Below are 17,165 nucleotides of genomic sequence, written 5' to 3'. Positions count from 1 at the left end.
TGGCTGGCAAGGAAGATACGAGTTCTCGTGAATCTCATGTTGCTTTTTTTTTTGTTTGCTTTTTCTTCGGATCATTGAATGTGCATGTACCTGACTTCTTTGTTCGATGTGCCATTTCGGATAAAAAAGGACTATCACTTCGACTAAATGAGCTTTGAGGCAACCCAATGACCCAGAACAAATAAGGCTTGCATCCCAAGCACGTGGTTGGACAAATTTTCCTTAACAATCCTTTACAAGTTTATAAAAAAATGACGGTTTAGTTTTATCCTAGGTTAAACTTTTCAAACTTTGATCAACTTCATAGAAATCTATTTTAACATCTAGAATACCAATCAAATAGACTACCTATATATTTTTCGTGGTGGGCCTAATGTGACGATGTTGATATTGGTGCATTTTTCATCAATAAACTAGATCAATTTTGAAAATAAATTGACTTGCGGTAAACTAAAATATCTTATATTTTGATATAGAGAGGAAGTATGTTTTTAAATTAGAAAGACACATTCTGATCGGGTCGAAGCTCATGGGTGGCAAGGAAGATACGAGTTCTCGTGAATCTTATGTTGCTTTTTTTTGTTTGCTTTTTCTTCGGATCATTGAATGTGCATGTACCTGACTTCTTTGTTCGATGTGCCATTTCGGATAAAAAAAACTTAGGCCGGGGTTAGCCTGTATCCACGCTGCTCTGTTGGCCCAGAACACGTACGAGTCGAGCCCAGCCCACGAGCAAAACCCACGCTCCGTCCTCTTCTCCCCCATTTTGCTCCTCGACTTCCTCACGTCCCGTTGCCTCCGCCGCCCACCGGCGATCTCGCCGCCGCGACGCTCCGCTGCCGGGGACCCCAGTCGCCTAACATCAGTGCGTCCCCAATTCACCTCTCCCGTTCGTGTTCTACAGCACCGCCACCCTGCGCGGCGGGCGCCACCTCGCGTCCGATCGCTATGCCCGCCTCGGCGTCTCCTCCAGTCGAGCCTGCGGCGCCGCCGTCTGGGCCTCCTCCGGCTTCCCCCGACCCTACGGTTCGACACACTGCTTCGCTCTTCTAATTCTGATGCTTGTGGATGCCTAATTTATTCGGTTTTATCTTTGCCTTCTGGCGTGTTTGACTGGGGATGGATGATCCAGGGTTCCGAGGCAGATGGGGAGGAGGCCGGCGGCTCGTTCTCGAAGCCTTTGGCGGTGGGGACGGTGAACTGGGGTACGGCTACCCTCGTTGGAGTCTTCGCGGGGCTACTCTACGGCGGGAGCAAGGAGGCCTCCGCCTCTGTCGTAAGTGGCTATGTACTCTAGTCTCCCTGCTGCTCTTGCTTTTTTTTTCCGCGAACTGGCTGAGCATGTATTTCGTTAAGAGGAAAGCAGTACTACCATTACAAACCTTAATGGAAAGCATTACGACCATTACAAATCTCAATAGGCAGAGGCTATTTCATTAAGAGGAAAGCAGTACGACCATTACAAACCTTACAGACCTCACCACCAGGCAAGTGGCAGGCGACCCGTACAACTAACGAGAACAGCAAGAAAGATGGGGAAGACACAGGTGAACCCGCAAACCTAGTCACGACCACAACTGAACCTGCTAAAAGATAGTACAATGCCAAGGGTGTAAAGATCGACAACACAACAAAGGTGGCAAAGCATCCACCCGACCCACCAAGGCAGCAAAGCATCTGCCAGACGACGACCAATACAACCCAGACGATGCAGACGAAATGAGCGAAGGCAGGTGCAGAAGCGGAAACTCTCCGAGGAGAACAGGCGACCATCACCAGCGGAGCTTCCAAGACGACGCCTCTAGGGAGGGAGGGACACCACAAGTGCCGTCGTCGTCCGACCAATAAGGTCAAGGCTGTCACCTGAAAAGCTCACTGGAGAGGAGGGAAGAGGGGCAAATAATGACGCTTTCAAGAAGGTAAACGGCGCCCGAGGGCGTCGCCGTCATTGACCCGCAAGCAGGCCTAGGCTTTCGCTTTTACAACGCTGTGTTCGCTCGCGATTGATGAAATGATAAAATGGAAGCATGTTGCTGTAGGAACCCGGGAATACAACATAGAAACACCAGGGTGTCGGGTTGCAAAGCATTCATTCACATAACAGCATGGGGGAAACACCATGTTGTTAGAGCATCTCCAAGAGTATCTAACAAAATTAGTACCAAAAACCTGATTTTGGGACCTAGTAAAAAATTATTAGGAGCAAAAAAAACCCTCCTCACCAACAGTTCCCAATAATTAGTTCCTAAAAAATTGAATTCCTGCCACATCGTCCATATGTGGCCCAGCTAGATTACTGAGAGATGATTTTCAGCTAGGTTACTGACAGATGAACACTGAATAGACAGGTGCCTGCCTTGGGGGATACTAGCACCAGCAGCTGTAGGGGATCGGAGTCTGGGATGTGTGGGTGGAGGAGGGGGTCAGGGCCGCGGATAGAGATTGGAGAGGAGATGGGAACGAAAGCGGGACGGCGATTGGAGCGCATGCCACGGAAGCGAAGATGACGACGGCAGGTGAGGAGGCGACGGGAAACCGACGACGAGTGTGATTTGAACTGTGTGTCGCCAACACCAATGGAAGGAGGGAACGCAACAGCGGGCATGATGCGATGCAAAATGGTGCGCGGGGATGACAGGAAGGAACCATAGATGCAGCGCTCGGTCCATTTTGGAGCATGACTGGCGCGAACTCAGCGATTGGGACCACCGGGACTTGGCGGAAATTTAGCTCCCGACGCTGCATGTTTTAGGCGAGTGAATAAATTGGGAGTCGATTTTGGGAACTGTTGGAGACTACTTTTGTTGATCACGTCCAAAATTAAGTTATTGGGAGTAAATTTTGGGTACTCTTGGAGATGCTCTTTTGCAGAAAACACAACATACAAGCAAGTACTAGCCAATTGTTGCAGAGGCTGGAACTATTTCCTTCTTCTAAAAGGCATGTGCCAGCCCATACTTCTCCTCATTGAAATCATTCATGGTTTGCATCAATTGTAAAGTCTATAATAATCTCCTTCTCAATATAGATTTTCTAGCAATCAATTAGTATTGATCTTCTATTTTATTTGGAAGTCCCATCTTAATTCTTAACAAAAGTTGTACAGCAGAAAAGGCTTGTTCAGGAAAATTAAAGATAAATTCAAATGGTGAGCCAATTAAAAGATAGGGAAGATAGCCAAAAGACAAGCCCAAGAGGAAAAAAGATGCATGGGAGAGAGTAGTTCTTGACCTGTAACATCTTCACTCATGCATGAGACTTGGCCTTGAGAGCTAGAAAGAGATGATTAAAGGGCATTGCTGCCGGTTGGCTCCGTCAATGTTCCTAGACCATACCAGGGCCATATGACCTCCCGTTTCATTTGGTTTGACCTGAATAAATCTACATATGTACGATCCGGTTAAATGAAAATTAGGTTTCGCCAACAGTAAAGTAGTTCCAGAATTTTGATAGATATACAATATAACCTTACCTTCTATCTCTACTTTAAGCCAGGAAAATATTCCTCTATGTTCTTTGTTCCCAGAATCTGGAGCATGCTTTATGGGATATAAATGGCTTCTCTGACAACAATACATGTTTCATATATTGTCACAGAGCAAGGATGCAGAGGTGATGCTGAAGATGGGAAGTACCCCCGACAAACGTGAACAGTATAGATTGATGAGAGACGCAATGGAGAAAAGGTTCATCCGGGTTGCCAAAGGCTCACTAGTCGGTGGTGCTCGACTTGGAATGTTTACTGCGACTTTCTTTGGCATACAGAACCTCCTTATTGATACTCGTGGGGTTCATGATGTCTTCAATATTGCTGGAGCTGGCTCTGCTACTGCAGCTGCTTTTGGGCTTATCTGTATGCCTCTCACCATATTCAGTCTTGGACTATATTATGTGATCAGACCAAGCTAAAGAATACAGGATTTTAGTCACCTCACCTAAAGACACATTACCCATAGTTCAGAACTTCAGATTTAACACTGTATGATTTGGAGTAATCTTTCGAAATATGTCAAAGTTCAAAAGTACTCTGAATTATGTAAAAAAAAAGTACAATTCAATGAAAAGTAGCATAGAACTTATTGATATTTATTCCTGTTTTTAATTATTAAAAGATTCCTGTTGTGTTCCATGTCAAATCCTCATTCTATTTTATTAGTCTTCATATATTATGTTTCTGCCTTTGGAGGCCTTCTATGGCTAGCTAATGCCTAGCTCGGAATAGACATTTCAATATAGTTTTAATTTAGTTTGTGTCCACGAAGACATTTAATTTTTTTAGGAAATATTAGTTAAACCAAGTAAGAAGTTCAAAAAAGTTGGTTGCTGTATTAGCTTAGTGATTATTTGTATCTTTGATGATGCCTTTTTATGATAATTTTGAACCTGTATCCAGAATACAGAAACTGTAAATGACTAAACTCTTTTGGAGTTTGTTGCTATTGCTTGCATTTTAAGCATAAAATGAATCATCATTTTATTGTGTTGTCTGTATTTACTTCTCACTCTACCATGCAAATAATCAGTACCAATTTGGGATGTTATTCAGTGGGACTGATATTTGTGCATTTTCAGTGCCAGGATCAATAATGTGGCGTGCAAGGAATGTATTGGTTGGATCTGCTCTTGGTGCTGGAATCTGCTTTCCCCTTGGTATTTTCATCTCATCATGAACTCATGCACATGTCTCTGCAGTCTGCACTCTGCACTAAATTTTTTTTGTTAGCTTACTTCCTTAACAATGAGCCCGATGATGGAATATTCATAGATGTCCTAGACTCGTAATGCTCCATGGCACTATGGCAGTGATAGTTAGCATTGAACCCAGCTAGTTAGCATTGAACCCAGCTAGTTAATAAATGATTGCATTAGCATCCATGGCGACTGCCTTACTCCACATTTGGGAAAACCATGTACTTAAATTCCATTTTGATCTGTTAGCTAAATGCTAGTTATGTGATAGGCAACCTTTAGTATGTGATTTCAATTCTTCAGCTTAGCCTACTGGTGTGGCAAATTAGGCACTACTTCCTCAACATGTGGACACTTGTCTGATGTGTCCATCTTCCAATAGACTAATACCCTTTTCATCTGGCACCAAACAACTGTTTCTTTAGCATCAAAATTAGAATGTTCAAGAATTGAAAGCACTGTTAATATTTGAAATGCATGCATACAATACGAGAGCCAGTTGCACAAACTTCGTGTTTCAAAGGTCTTTCTTTTTTACCGACTGCATGGTTGCTGTACATTGCTTTAACCCAGCAAAATCTGTTGCTAATTCCATTGGTTGTTTGCCCATTCATCTAAAGGTTGGATACAGTTGAAGCTCGCAGAAAAGGCCAACCTTGAGATTGCGAATTCGAAACCATCATCTGATTTGACTGAGGGAAAAGGAAATCAAAGCCGTGTTGGTGCTGCTATTGAGCGACTTGAGGGTAGTCTGAAGAAGTGAGATTTACAGATTGACAGCCCTTCTATCTGCGTTTTGGTTCCATAAATGTTGCAGTTACATGGACTGGGCTGCACCGACTATAGTTTCCTTTCTTTCTTTTTCCCTGTACTTCTCATGTTATCGAATTTGGTGTTGGCAGTTTTGATGTAGAATAGGACTCGCTTGATCTGGATTGTTCTGCGTTGAATTTCATTTCGTAAAGTTTGCAGTCGATGTAGCACTGACGCACTGGTAATTTTTTATCTCTAACAAGTTTAAAGTTTTAGTAACTGGTCTGAACAGATTGGGAAATGCAAAATATGATTTTGACTTTTTAAAAGCTGGAAAAGATGTACTGAAACGGTATCAGCAGAATTAGTAACGCAAAATGTGGAGCTAAGACGAGATCTTTTGTAACTGTCGGCCACTTCGTCATGCATTATTGTCACAACGAAGATTGATTGCATAACATCCACTCAACAGTTTAAACTATCAGCAGTTGGCAGACAACACGCGATGCGAAGCATGACAGTTGACATTAAACACTGAAACCTCACATTCTGACTTCCAAGATTTGACCTTACAAAGCAATTCATCTTGAATAACGTGATTCGAGCATTGATGTCCAGAAATCTAACATACCGTAGCTGACCAATTTAACCTGTAATCATGTGCCTCAGAAACCATACAGGACTCCTAGTTTGCTGGGGGTTGTTGTCGGCCATCTGGTATTGCAAAAAGAACAATGGGTTTGAACGGCCGGATAAATGGAACATCGCATCGGTAGTACCCTTCCCTTTCAAGCTGTATGATCTCTCCCTGTTTGAGGTTCCTCATGTTTGGGTCTCCAAGAGCCGAAGTTTCTCGCCGTGTGCAAGGATTAATAAATTTAACATTAACAAAGTCATCATCCTTTTCCAACTACAAAGAAGCCAGAAAGTAGGATTTAACATAAAAGTAGGTGATACTTAAACCATAGAATACACAGCATAAATGGATTGATGAAAGAGATTATTGTTCAGGGAACCTTCGCTCCACCTGGCTGCTTTTCTAGTATCACGCACCATGAAAATACAGAATGGATTTTGAGTAGATTGCCAACTTCACTATTTTTTTAAAAGATTTTTTAGTACGTTCAAAACAAATATTGAATAGTTGAAGAAAGAGTTGGGCACTTGAGCTTGTTTGTCAACAAACAAGATATAATCAACTAGATACAGGTAAGAGATACCATATTGAGTTCTATAGTCTTTCAGAAAAAGAGAGTTTTATGACCATTCAATCCATAACAAATATTGAACTGCCGAGGAAACATAAGTTGAGGACTCGAATTTGTTCTTCAACAAACAAAATAATCAACTATGATACATGTAAGAGATTTATATAGCTTCTCTAAGTGAAAAGGCACTCGTGTCAAAACTATAACTTTTGTAGCAAATTAGTATAGAAATGTGGTTCTTGTGTCTTACCTTTTTCTTTGTAATTACGAAGTCAAATCCAACCAAAGATAGAGATACGAGGTCTTCAATATCAGGCAGCCAAGTTAGCTTCAGCTTGGTCAACTTCACTGACCCCTCAAGATGGAGTTCACCAACCAGTTGAGTAATTACTCCACTCTCTGTCTTGTTTTCTTTAATTATTGTGTTTCCCCAATCCATCAAAGTGACTTCCTGACCGGTGATCAGGACTGATGCATCAGCATACTCTAACCAAATTCTGCTTGTGAAGGTTGTAGCCTTGTTTCCAGCACCCTCATATTTCTTATGCCTCGGTAAGATTCGAACGAACGGCTCCTCTGGACCATTGGTCAGAATCAAGAGCACACGCTGGTCTTTCAGCACAGCAGTATGCCTTGCACACAGAGGATCAATTATCTTCTTATTGATTGTCCAGAGTTTATCCCACTCCATTAGATTTAGATTTTTTGATGCACCCTTTGAGAAAGAGAAAAAAACAAAAGAACACAACATTCATATAGTTATAGTGGTCATAAGCATTAGCTCATTACATGATTACCTGCTCAAGTATAAATTGTACCAACACGATGATGAGGTTCAGTGTTGCAGCGGTAGTAAACAGGATCCTGGAGTGTCTTGTTAGGATCCTGCATGTCAAGCTTACCTCGTACATAGCACCGCATACCAATTTCAGTTCCGTTAACCATCTCTCTCCACAATGACAGATTTTCCTCAACAGTATTGTTTCTACATTTTGATTCTGTGCCGGCCGCCCTCTCGTCTTTCATTTGCTGCTTTGGCGTGTCATCAACATATGCCTTACCCTGCTTAATCAGACTTTCAGCCATTTCCATTAGCTTTGGAAAATAATCCGATGTATATGTAACTGTATCATACTTGATTCCCATTGTATCAATATCTTCCAGGATGTTCTCCACAAACTCATTGCTTTCTTTGGAAGGATTGGTGTCATCAAAGCGAACTATTAAACGGCCTTTAAATCTCTCTGCAAAGTACGTGTTCAGCAGCCCAGCCTTTGCATGACCAATGTGGAGATACCCACTAGGCTCTGGGGCAAAACGAACACAAACCTACCCAACTTTTGCACCCGGCAGATCTATTTCAGGACCTGAGGTGTCCATCTTCAAATCTTGCAACTTTTCTTGCAGATTTGGTACAGGAGATTTTCCGATTCCTCTTCTCCCAACATAAGCTGCTACTACTTCATCTAGCATACCCGCATAGTATACAGCTATCCTGTTGAACCAGCGAATAAGGTTTTGATATTTCTTGGACCTTCTCAGACTTTCCCATCGTTGACCAGTTCCTAGAAGAGTGGCATAGCTTCCAAATTAAGAAAAACCCATTTTAGGAGATAAGTAACAGAACAGATTAAAGAAGCAAGAAAATCACCTGCAATATTTGACCATACTACAATGTCAGCAATTGAAATACTATAGCCAACCAAAAAGGTTCGAAATGCCAAGAATCCATCTAAAAATGAGCAAGCAGCTTCAAATTCAGAGCCTGAAAGAATGACCGGGGCATACTCAAGCCATTGATCAACCTACAGATGAATAAGAATAACAACTTAGAATAACAAGGAAATAATCAAATCGAGGGTGAGAAACTTTATGGCAAAAAGGCAAATGAGTGACCAAAACGTACATGTGTTGCCTGAATAGCATCCTGACCATAGAAGCTGGGAACAGTTGCAACACGAGCAATGTAACCAAGGATTGTGTTGATTCCATGGATAAAGTCCCTGCACAGAGTCATGACAACTTGACTGGGAAATTATAAACCCCAAAACAATACTGTCATAAGGATAATCAACAATAAGAACAGTACGGAAATTTTTTCACCAGAGCCATAATTTCCAACAGTCATTATTTACATAAATGAATTCCAGAACCACGAGTATAAAATTGAGATGCAAACAATAAGAATACCAAAAGCTGCCCTGCCACATTCCAGGACGAAATCTAAGCAGCCCTTCACATTAATCTCAGCACCTCCAACAACTACAATTACTCTTCAAACCCAAAGCATTTCAACGAATCTTAGTGTTCCTAAGCCATCTAATGTATTAAACATGGCATCCTCCTTCAACTACAACTACTGTGGCCATATAAATCAAAACAGACTGACGATGAAGCTAGCGTTCATACTAAAAGTAAAAAAAATAAAAAATTAAAAAAGGCGGCAGTTCACCACAGAGACAAGCTGCAACGGATGATTGCGATCACTTACCCAGAACCGAGATATAGCGTACGCACTGAACCTGGAGCAAGGCTAGGATCAATGGTCAGTGAAACACCGGCAATCTTGGCGGCAGCGATGATGACCAGCGGCGGGCTGTCCAGCGCGAACGCTAGTCTGGAATGCTCCATCCTACCCTTTGCGATCCAAACAGCGGTGAATCTACCCTATGCTGACCAACACATGTTGACAACTTTTTCTCTTTTACGAGCATAAAAAAAAATGAACCCTGAGGAGGGGGGCGATCGATGGCGAGAAAGCAAAAATTGGTACCAGGAGAGCGGCGGAGAAGAGGATGAAGAGGCCTCTCGACGGAGGAAGAAGACTTCGGCAGGTGCAGACCTGCGGTGTCGTCTCGCGTCGCCGTCGGCGAGGTCGGAGACAGACGATGCGGGACGACTGAACGAGAGAGGAAAACCCTCAAAACCCCTTCAGATTTTGCAGAATGTCCACTTCGGCCCCTATACACGGCCCGTTTTAAAAGCGGATAGCCTTTTTTATAAAAAAGAAAAAAGAGGCCGTTGTTCGAATGTTCGGCCTATATTAGTCCAAATCCATGCATTGTATTTGAAGCGAATTCAGACTGAGGTTGCTGGTTTTGCTAAATCTCTGACTAAATTGCCAATAATTTCAGCCAACAGATTCCAAATCAATGGGCAAACTGGCGAAGAAAAGGGAAAGTGAAAAGCAACGGATCGACTTAGGAATTATAGCCCAGTCTTTACCCCAAGGTCAATCTAGCTGCCTTTGATTTTTTTTATTTCTAGCATCAGTACATTACGGTGTGCCGCACATTGTTAGCACCATAGTTGGCTCATTGGCTTTCGAACTTAACAAGGAACTGAGATGCCCAGAACCTCCGTTCCAGAATATAGCTACGTTTACATTTGTTTAGACTTTTCTAAAGTTAAATATTTTCAATTTTGACTACAAATAGCAAAATAATTATAAGAGACTAATAACACAAAAATTATGTTAGTAGATTTATTGTGAAATTAACTATTATAACATGTAATTTTTTGTATTTGGAAAAGGACGCAGGTAACGTACGACGGCCGGCCGCACGGCCGCTTATATTACTTGGCAGCTTTCTGTTTGCGCCCCCCCCCCCCCCCCCCACCCAACCCCAACACCACCGTGCAGCTTCCCCGCCAGGTCCGACCTGACGAAGCAGGAAAAAAGCAATTCCTATGCTGCCAGCGCAAGAAAAAACTATGGAAAAAAATTCCAAGCCACTTTATTTAGAGTTCCATAGGCAACCAGGAGTACTAAACATCAGATCTGTACAGACAGAGACTGCATGAACCTATACTAGTTATTTACAGTGTTGCGATGACAGCGTGAGGCATCTTACAGCTACACAAAAAAGTTAGAACACAACATGCACTCCCAAGAGGAATGAACACAACATTTGCTTCCTGGCTTAATACTAACATGCTGCTCTAATATTTGCTTCTCAGACTATTATTGTACTCTTATTTGCATTCATGAAAACTCCTTAGTGACCTGCCATATGCCAGGGGAAAAAGGGTCCAATTAGATAGCATGCAGTGCAGCGTAAGGGCAAAAAGGGATGAGCTGAAGAACTAGCTTCTGTATCCTATATCCTGGTACAATGGGGTGGCAGTTGTACGTGACATACTAAGCTGAACTCTCTTGTAAAAAAATTAGGATTTATAAAATATTCCGTTGACATTGACTAGTCAAATACATTGTTCTACTTATTTATTACAATATAATTGCACGATCCATAGCCATATTATTGCATACTAAATTCTCTTGTTTTGCAAAATTCACACCACATATAATTGCTTACTCCTGTCCACATTATTGCCTAACAAATGATCATATTATTATCTAATGCAGTACCAAAAGATTCAAGAGAAGTGCTATATTGCTAAGAATGGGTATGATTTCAGGAACGATGACAAGGACCCGAAGGAGATGGTCTAAGTAACTAGTCAAGAAGCATGTTGTTACTGTATACACTCAAAATCTATTCTATATATTCTCAAAAAGGAGTAGAAAAAAACGCACGAGGGTATGATGCGAAGCATGAAGCGCAGTACGTTTGAGATGATGCACTCTGAAATTGATGAAATAAAGAATAGGACGAAGAATATGCAAAAAAAAAAGGTACAAGACAGCGGCTACGGCAGGATCCAACATTATCAGACTCACAGTTCCATCTACTCCTAGTCTTGTTATTTTGTTCCTACAGGTACATCAACTAACCCTACTGCAGTATATTGCTTATTTTAAAAAGTATCTATTGCGAACTATATTATTATCTATCTAAAACAATATTATTGTTTGATCCCTACCTATATTATTGTCTAAATCAGGTCCATGTATTTGCCTAGTGGCATGATCCTTTAAGCTGAACACATAAAAAGGCAGCAAAACGAAAAGATGCACTAAGCTAAACACACATATTGTTAAAAAGAATGCCAAGACAACTGAAAAAATGCTAATACATGATAAATAAACAATTTAACCATTACTTAAAAATGCTAGTAGATAATAGAAAAATTGCTTAACTGAAAATGAAAGGGATGCTAGATAACTCAATCATCAGAAAACAATCAGGTAACTCTACAATGTAAAACTTACTGCTCACCTTGTTCAAAGTAGATAATACTCCAACAAGAAAACGATCAGAGAATCTATGAGATAAATTACTACTCGAACAACAAACAATTAGGTAACTTGCAGTCTAAAAATTCAATGCATTTTCAATTAGATGATGTATGTATACTGAAAATCACAGCCATCACAAAGATCATGGCAGGAAGGATGTTGCTCAACCTCGGGTCAAGTGCAGAAAAGAACCTGCATATGATCACTCAACAATGTCAGGAAATATCAAAACCAACAATAAATTGCTCAGGTTTTGCCAGAGTGACCACATCGTATCCTTGTCATACAGAATTAACTCAATTGGAGGAAAAATGAGATGACAGAGGTATTACAGTTGAAATCTAAGTTTCATTTTGTAAATTGGTATTATAACAAGCAACGGAACGGGTTTCAGCTTATAGTATTCTCTTGCACTTTTAGATTTCTAAAATGGTCCATAATATCTTTCAATGTCACAGGCACAATCTTCAAATCAAAATGTTGTTGTTGCTAATGCCATGTATCATGTCAAATTGGGCACTGTTCTCATGGCACATCAGCTCTCAATGATGAGGGACAAAAGGAGAACAGTAAGAAAGTTCTGCGGCAAATTATCAGGGAGAAAACAGGAGGAAATATCAGAGAAAAGAACGAGATAATATACCATTCCACAATCAGGAACCAAAGCTATTTCTTTCATGAGTGTGCCTGTTCAATGTCAGGTGCTTGCTTTCCTAAATCCCACAGGGTCACGCCAAACTCCCAAGACTTCTTCCACCCATCTAATAATGAACAAATAAATTTGGAAAAGACGATTCAAAATCAGTGAGCTCACATTAAAAACTTGCATACTGGCTACAGATCTGAGAAGGGGGAGGGAGAGGAGGGGAGGGGAGGGGAGGAGGAGGAGCTACAGAGAGAGAAGACCGGAACCAACTTGCTTGGTCACTCTCGTCGGAGTCGCTGCGCTTGCCGCCGCCGCCGTCCGCGGAGAGAGACACAGAGGGAGAGAGATATTAAGCAACGGATTGCATCAAACTAAATTGTTGGTCGGTTGGTGAGCAGACGATGGCACAAACCTTGGCACCCCACTTGGGCCCGATCGGCGGCGGCTTCTCGGTCTTGGGCTTGGTGGCCACGACGCCCTCCCCTTCCGCCGTGGGCGCCTCCGCCGCCGCGGCCTCCTCCTCGGCCCGCACCACGAGCCTCCTGCCCTGCAGCCTGCTGGGCACCGACACGAAGCTGACGCGGCCGCTGCTGCCGCCGCCCGTCGCGGGCACGCCCGCGGCCAGCATGAACCGCGAGGTGGCCGACGCCATATGTTGGTTCGCTCTCTCGGTCTGCTGCCGACCTGCGTACGCCCTACGATCGTGGACGGACGACAGATGGAGCAGGCCGTTCCGAAGGACAAAAATACGGCCTGTTGGAATAGAGTCATTACCTTTGGTAATTAATTTTTAGAGATATTGTTGGTCAAAGTTAAGAAAAATTGACTTTAAAAAAACCCTAAACGTAGGACGGAGGCAGTAAGAATCAGTAATAAATGCAAGTCACTCATTCAACTCACTCTAAAATCAAATGCAATTTTACAGAGTTCGTCAACTGGAAGCTAGATAACCATAGAACAGTAACATAACTTGAGATGTCCAAAGATTGGAGCTTTTCCAAATGCCAATGGAAAAGTTCTTCATGAATCATTTATATTTCTTTGAACGAACACCCACAGCAAGGTGCTTGTTTTATTGATAGATAGATAGAGATTTATGAATCGCATATGAATATTACAGAAACTACATATTCTACCTTGCAGCAAGGAAATACCGATCACTAATACAACTAACTACAAAAGCTAATACAGTTTAAAAGAGATGCATCGACTGGAAGGTAGATAACTATACAGCAGGAAAAGGATTCTATCGAAACAAACCATATTCCAGTAGATAACCATACAGCAGGAAAAGGATTCTATCGAAACAAACCATATTCCAGTAGATAACCATACAGCAGGAAAAGGATTCTATCGAAATAAACCATATTCCGCGACGACCTTCAGCGCAAACACTAGTGAAGTTGAGAAGAAGCCAACCAAAAGGACCTGCATGACAATCTGGCAACTTTATGTAATTACTACTATTTACAGAAACTACATATCCACCTCCACAGTATTCTTAATGAACTACAGTCACACTGGATGAATAGTTTCGCAATTCAAATGTTTATACTATGTGAATCTATGAGTACACTTGTGTAAATAATCTGAATGTGTCATATTCAAACACAAAAGTGGTACATTCGACTAGCAACAAATGGATACTAAGTGGAAGCAAAGTACCAGCACTAACAAAAACACTACAATTCTATCAAGTTCTTGCAAGGGGGGCTAATCAAACGTACAGCCCCCACCGAATTTGAATCACTGGTGTACCATCACAATATTCACATCATATGCCAATCCATCCATAAAGCGTATCCATATTTATGGCACCATGCAGATCCAATTCATGCTTAAAGTGGTAAAACTATGGCAGTTTGGCCATCAAACCACTCAATCCAGGATTGCTGAGGTTCTTCCTACTCATCAACATCCCAACTTAGGTCCTCATCATCTTCCATGGAAGTAAGACGTTTTCGGAGATCCTCCACTTTGTTAACAGAGCTTGACTGTGGGCTGGCCCCTTTCTTCTCATCTTGATCTCCGACATCCTCAATCTCCTCCCAGCTAAGATCTTCCTCCTGCACTGATGGTTGAGACACCACTGAAAAATCACTCTCCTTAGATGAGTCACCAGCTTCAGTCTTCTCATCCTGTCCTGCTCCATCGCTCGACTTTGGCGTCAATGTTTCAACACTGGATTCACCATTACCATCCTTTGCTGCCGCCAAAGCTACCTCCTTATCTTTTGTTGAATCATTTTCAACCACTGCTTGTTTCCCACTGCCCTCTGTTTCATGGTTGATAGGCTCTGCTGTTTGCTCCTCTTTCTTATCTACCATGGAGTTTGTGCCTTCTTTGTGATCACTGGAATTTGTCTCTTCATCGTCATCATCAACATCCCAACTGAGCTCTTCATCCTCCTCCTTCGACATTGCCCTGCTCACGAGTTTAGTGCGGACATCCTCAGCCTGCCTGAGCTTATCGACTGCAAAGAAGTAACGGGACCAGAATGTCTCATAATCCACAACTGACGGCACAAGCCTCTCCACAAAGCTCTCTAGTCCAGGGCTTTCACGGAGCACTCCCTCTATCTGCCCCCTCATCTCGTCAATTGAGAACGAGCTATTCCATCTGGCAAAGCCCTCGGAGTCCTCAGGCTCCTCGGTGAACGTGGCAGGATCAGCCCGCAGCGCCAAGACCTGAGCCTCAAACCTGGTATACTTCTTGGATGGCAGGGAGGCACGCCAGGAAGCACCAGAAGCTGAGGCGTCAGAGGGACGGGGAGCACCGTCACCATCCTCGCCGTCAGCTTCGGCGGACCGGAGGGCCTCGTTGGCATGCGAGAGGAGGCCGGCGGCGGCGGCACCGAGGTCGTCGACGGCCTGGCCGACGGACTCGAGCCTGTCGGAGGCGGCGGACGCGCCGGCCTCCAGCGCGCCGGGAAGCGCTGAGGCGGCGCGCGCGGCTGCGGCCCGGAGCGCGGCTGTCTCGAGGCGGAGCCCCGAGCCGAGGTCCTGGAGGTCGCGGCGATAGCCTCCCAGCACCGTCTCGGACCGCGACGCGAACGTCTTCACCAGGCCCTCGAAGCTCCACCCGCCATCTGGACCCTCCTCCCCATCCGCCGCCGCCGCTTCAACATCAGCTCCCCGCTCTCCCTCCTCATCCGCCGCCTCGGCGGCAGACCCCTGCTCGTCCCTCTGCGCCTCAATCTCCTCCGCGAGCGTCTTGATCAGGCCGCCGAAGCTCCACCCGCCGCCAGAACCCTCGCCCTCCTCGTCCGCCGGCGTCGCCGCCGCATCGGCCTCGGCTCCCCGCTCGCGCTCCCCCTCCCCCTCCCCCGCGGCGGCTGCAATGGCCTCCTGCTCCTTCCGCTGCGCCTCGATCTCCTCCGCGAGCGTCTTGATCAGCCCGCCGAAGATCCACCCGCCGCCGGAGCCAGCCTCCCCCTCGGCCCCAGGCTGGGCCTCCTCCTCGTCCTCCTCCGCGGCGGCCGACTCATTCACTCTCCGCTGCTCCTCGATCTCCTCCTTGAGCGTATCGATCAGCCCGCCGAAAATCCACCCTCCGCCCGACTGCTCAGCCGCCGGCTCTTGGTTCCCCTCCTGCTCCTCCCCCTCCCGCTGCCCCTCGCCCTCCTCCTCGGTGGGGGCGGAGAAGACGGAGCTGAAGAAATTCATGGGCGCGCGCGGGTCGGCGCTCGGATTTGGATCTGGGCGAGGACGAGGCGGCGGTGGCGTCGGGGGTTTTGATTGATAAATCGGGCACCTGCCGACGACGAGCAATTTGCGCCTTACCATCTCTCCGCCACGTGCTTGAATCATATCTCTGTTCGTTACGATGACGAGTGGGACCGCGCATCGTGGGGCCCGGTCGCAGAGAGAGTAGTGGGCGGTGGCTGGCTGGTGGGTTGGGCGCGATGCGATCTGGACCAGCCGACCGACCGGGTGGGCGGACGCCCAACCCAATGTGTGCTTGTTTCGGTGGAAGTGGAGCTTTCGGCCCGCTTGCGGGTCTAGACCCACCGTATGTTGTCCCCTCCCCTATAAATAGAAATTGGGGTGGTAAAATATTTTAAATTTTAGTTTAGATAATCTAAGAGCTAGATCCTAAAAAAATTGGCTTCTAATTTTATTTAACTTTAAGCTAAATATATATAAGAGTCAAGTTGGATTGTGAAGAGAGCATTAGAGTCACGATCCATTACCACCCCTACCTACAAAGCATCCTCTACTGATACTACTAGATGTATTTAGTAATCAATTAATTATCATTTTGGCCAAACAAGTTAAATTTACATATCTATACATCCATAAATTTATTGCATGACAATTTTGCAATTATAAATCACAATATCCTCGTATCTTTTGTAAATCACAATGTCCTTGTATCTTTTGCAGTTCAAATTTATTCAGGCATATCAGATTCTAATGTTGTCTCAGCCAGGACCGGTGAAGGAGGTCATTGAGTTAACTCGGTGGTTAATTTCACAATTGCTCTAGTTGCACCAAATTTTCTTTTATAGTCGAGGTTACATGGCTTTGATAGAAAGTCAATTTCACTCTTGTTCAACTTGTCAGGCTCAATGTGAGCTGGATCAAATGATCTAAACAGCCCATAATATATCATTATGAATGAATTTTGAACAAAGCTAAAAGGTAAAGTTGGCTCAATATCCATCTAACCCCTTGCTATGATTTTCATGTTTGTTTTTAGTTTCAAAGGCTATGACTATGGATTATAG

The 17,165-nt window shown here is 44.0% G+C and overlaps 4 protein-coding genes and 1 pseudogene across 8 annotated transcripts; 1 reads left to right on the top strand and 4 right to left on the bottom strand.

The window, feature by feature from the left end:
- Positions 1 to 738: 738 nt before the first annotated feature.
- On the top strand, positions 739 to 5,687 carry LOC112893625. The gene is made up of 5 exons (XM_025961047.1): positions 739 to 1,026; positions 1,133 to 1,276; positions 3,598 to 3,853; positions 4,573 to 4,650; positions 5,310 to 5,687. The coding sequence occupies exons 1-5, from the start codon at positions 949 to 951 to the stop codon at positions 5,450 to 5,452; spliced, it is 699 nt and encodes a 232-aa protein (XP_025816832.1). The 5' UTR covers positions 739 to 948; the 3' UTR covers positions 5,453 to 5,687.
- Positions 5,688 to 5,822: 135 nt separating this feature from the next.
- On the bottom strand, positions 5,823 to 7,492 carry LOC112893624 (glutamate--tRNA ligase, cytoplasmic-like). The gene is made up of 2 exons (XM_025961046.1): positions 6,901 to 7,492; positions 5,823 to 6,352 (listed from the first exon to the last, which is right to left on the bottom strand). Exons 1-2 carry the CDS (start codon positions 7,399 to 7,401, stop codon positions 6,128 to 6,130), a joined length of 726 nt encoding a protein of 241 aa, XP_025816831.1. The 5' UTR covers positions 7,402 to 7,492; the 3' UTR covers positions 5,823 to 6,127.
- Positions 7,420 to 10,248, bottom strand: LOC112893623 (annotated as a pseudogene).
- A 115-nt stretch (positions 10,249 to 10,363) lies between these two features.
- On the bottom strand, positions 10,364 to 13,869 carry LOC112893626 (photosystem I reaction center subunit IV, chloroplastic-like). Of its 5 annotated transcripts, none has more exons than XM_025961049.1 (6): positions 13,749 to 13,869; positions 12,849 to 13,189; positions 12,684 to 12,754; positions 12,434 to 12,551; positions 11,959 to 11,982; positions 10,364 to 10,656 (listed from the first exon to the last, which is right to left on the bottom strand). In XM_025961049.1, the coding sequence occupies exons 1-4, from the start codon at positions 13,801 to 13,803 to the stop codon at positions 12,488 to 12,490; spliced, it is 531 nt and encodes a 176-aa protein (XP_025816834.1). In that variant the 5' UTR covers positions 13,804 to 13,869; the 3' UTR covers positions 10,364 to 10,656; positions 11,959 to 11,982; positions 12,434 to 12,487. The 5 variants fall into 5 exon arrangements, with proteins under 5 accessions (XP_025816834.1, XP_025816836.1, XP_025816835.1 ...); XM_025961051.1 differs by having other exon boundaries at positions 12,707 to 12,754; XM_025961050.1 differs by having other exon boundaries at positions 12,707 to 12,737.
- Positions 13,870 to 13,957: 88 nt separating this feature from the next.
- Positions 13,958 to 16,211, bottom strand: LOC112893622 (BSD domain-containing protein 1-like). Its single transcript, XM_025961045.1, has one exon. The coding sequence runs from the start codon at positions 16,099 to 16,101 to the stop codon at positions 14,341 to 14,343; it is 1,761 nt and encodes a 586-aa protein (XP_025816830.1). The 5' UTR covers positions 16,102 to 16,211; the 3' UTR covers positions 13,958 to 14,340.
- Between the last annotated feature and the right edge of the window lie 954 nt (positions 16,212 to 17,165).

This window comes from Panicum hallii, chromosome 5 (genome assembly GCF_002211085.1).
Source record: "Panicum hallii strain FIL2 chromosome 5, PHallii_v3.1, whole genome shotgun sequence".
In the NCBI taxonomy this organism is placed as follows: domain Eukaryota; kingdom Viridiplantae; phylum Streptophyta; class Magnoliopsida; order Poales; family Poaceae; genus Panicum; species Panicum hallii.
This window is presented reverse-complemented; position numbering and strand designations above follow the sequence as displayed.

What these genes read in the sequence shown, in the direction of transcription:
- LOC112893624 (XM_025961046.1), bottom strand. Translation starts at nt 7,401, where the DNA reads ATGTTGTGTTCTTTTGTTTTTTTCTCTTTCTCAAAGGGTGCATCAAAA. An exon ending in TCGTAATTACAAAGAAAAAG is followed by an intron (nt 6,353 to 6,900) that starts GTAAGACACAAG and finishes GCTTCTTTGTAG; the next exon opens with TTGGAAAAGGATGATGACTT.
- LOC112893622 (XM_025961045.1), bottom strand. Translation starts at nt 16,101, where the DNA reads ATGAATTTCTTCAGCTCCGTCTTCTCCGCCCCCACCGAGGAGGAGGGC.
- LOC112893626 (XM_025961048.1), bottom strand. Translation starts at nt 13,803, where the DNA reads ATGGTTTATTTCGATAGAATCCTTTTCCTGCTGTATGGTTATCTACTG. An exon ending in TGGTTATCTACTGGAATATG is followed by an intron (nt 13,190 to 13,748) that starts GTTTGTTTCGAT and finishes CTATTCCAACAG; the next exon opens with GCCGTATTTTTGTCCTTCGG. An exon ending in GGTTCCGGTCTTCTCTCTCT is followed by an intron (nt 12,552 to 12,683) that starts GTAGCTCCTCCT and finishes GTTCATTATTAG; the next exon opens with ATGGGTGGAAGAAGTCTTGG.
- LOC112893625 (XM_025961047.1), top strand. Translation starts at nt 949, where the DNA reads ATGCCCGCCTCGGCGTCTCCTCCAGTCGAGCCTGCGGCGCCGCCGTCT. An exon ending in AGCTGCTTTTGGGCTTATCT is followed by an intron (nt 3,854 to 4,572) that starts GTATGCCTCTCA and finishes GTGCATTTTCAG; the next exon opens with TGCCAGGATCAATAATGTGG. An exon ending in TGGAATCTGCTTTCCCCTTG is followed by an intron (nt 4,651 to 5,309) that starts GTATTTTCATCT and finishes ATTCATCTAAAG; the next exon opens with GTTGGATACAGTTGAAGCTC.